The sequence below is a fragment of the Trypanosoma rangeli genome (assembly GCF_003719475.1).
Source record: "Trypanosoma rangeli strain AM80 chromosome Unknown Tra_15.4_contig_00408, whole genome shotgun sequence".
NCBI classification, from domain to species: domain Eukaryota; phylum Euglenozoa; class Kinetoplastea; order Trypanosomatida; family Trypanosomatidae; genus Trypanosoma; species Trypanosoma rangeli.
The window spans coordinates 1-575 of NW_021706144.1; the positions used below are offsets into that span (position 1 = coordinate 1).

Sequence of the window (575 nt, forward strand, 5' to 3'; positions counted from 1 at the left end):
TTAGCGTCTTCACAAAGATCTGCATGCCTCCGCGCAGGCGCAGCACCAGGTGGAGCGTCGACTCCTTCTGGATGTTGTAGTCCGCGAGCGTGCGGCCCTCCTCCAGCTGCTTCCCGGCAAAGATCAGACGCTGCTGGTCCGGTGGAATGCCCTCCTTGTCCTGGATCTTCGCCTTCACGTTTTCGATGGTGTCGCTTGCCTCCACCTCGAGGGCAATCGTCTTGCCGGTTAGCGTCTTCACAAAGATCTGCATGCCTCCGCGCAGGCGCAGCACCAGGTGGAGCGTCGACTCCTTCTGGATGTTGTAGTCCGCGAGCGTGCGGCCCTCCTCCAGCTGCTTCCCGGCAAAGATCAGACGCTGCTGGTCCGGTGGAATGCCCTCCTTGTCCTGGATCTTCGCCTTCACGTTTTCGATGGTAGTCGCTTGCCTCCACCTCGAGGGCAATCGTCTTGCCGGTTAGCGTCTTCACAAAGATCTGCATGCCTCCGCGCAGGCGCAGCACCAGGTGGAGCGTCGACTCCTTCTGGATGTTGTAGTCCGCGAGCGTGCGGCCCTCCTCCAGCTGCTTCCCGGC

General features: G+C 61.4%; 1 protein-coding gene across 1 annotated transcript; it reads right to left on the reverse strand.

The window, feature by feature from the left end:
* Positions 1-575, reverse strand: TraAM80_08381 (polyubiquitin; the record flags this gene model as incomplete). The annotated part of the gene is made up of 1 exon (XM_029385133.1): positions 1-575. A coding segment is annotated over one exon (575 nt), but the record flags the coding sequence as incomplete, so codon positions are not given.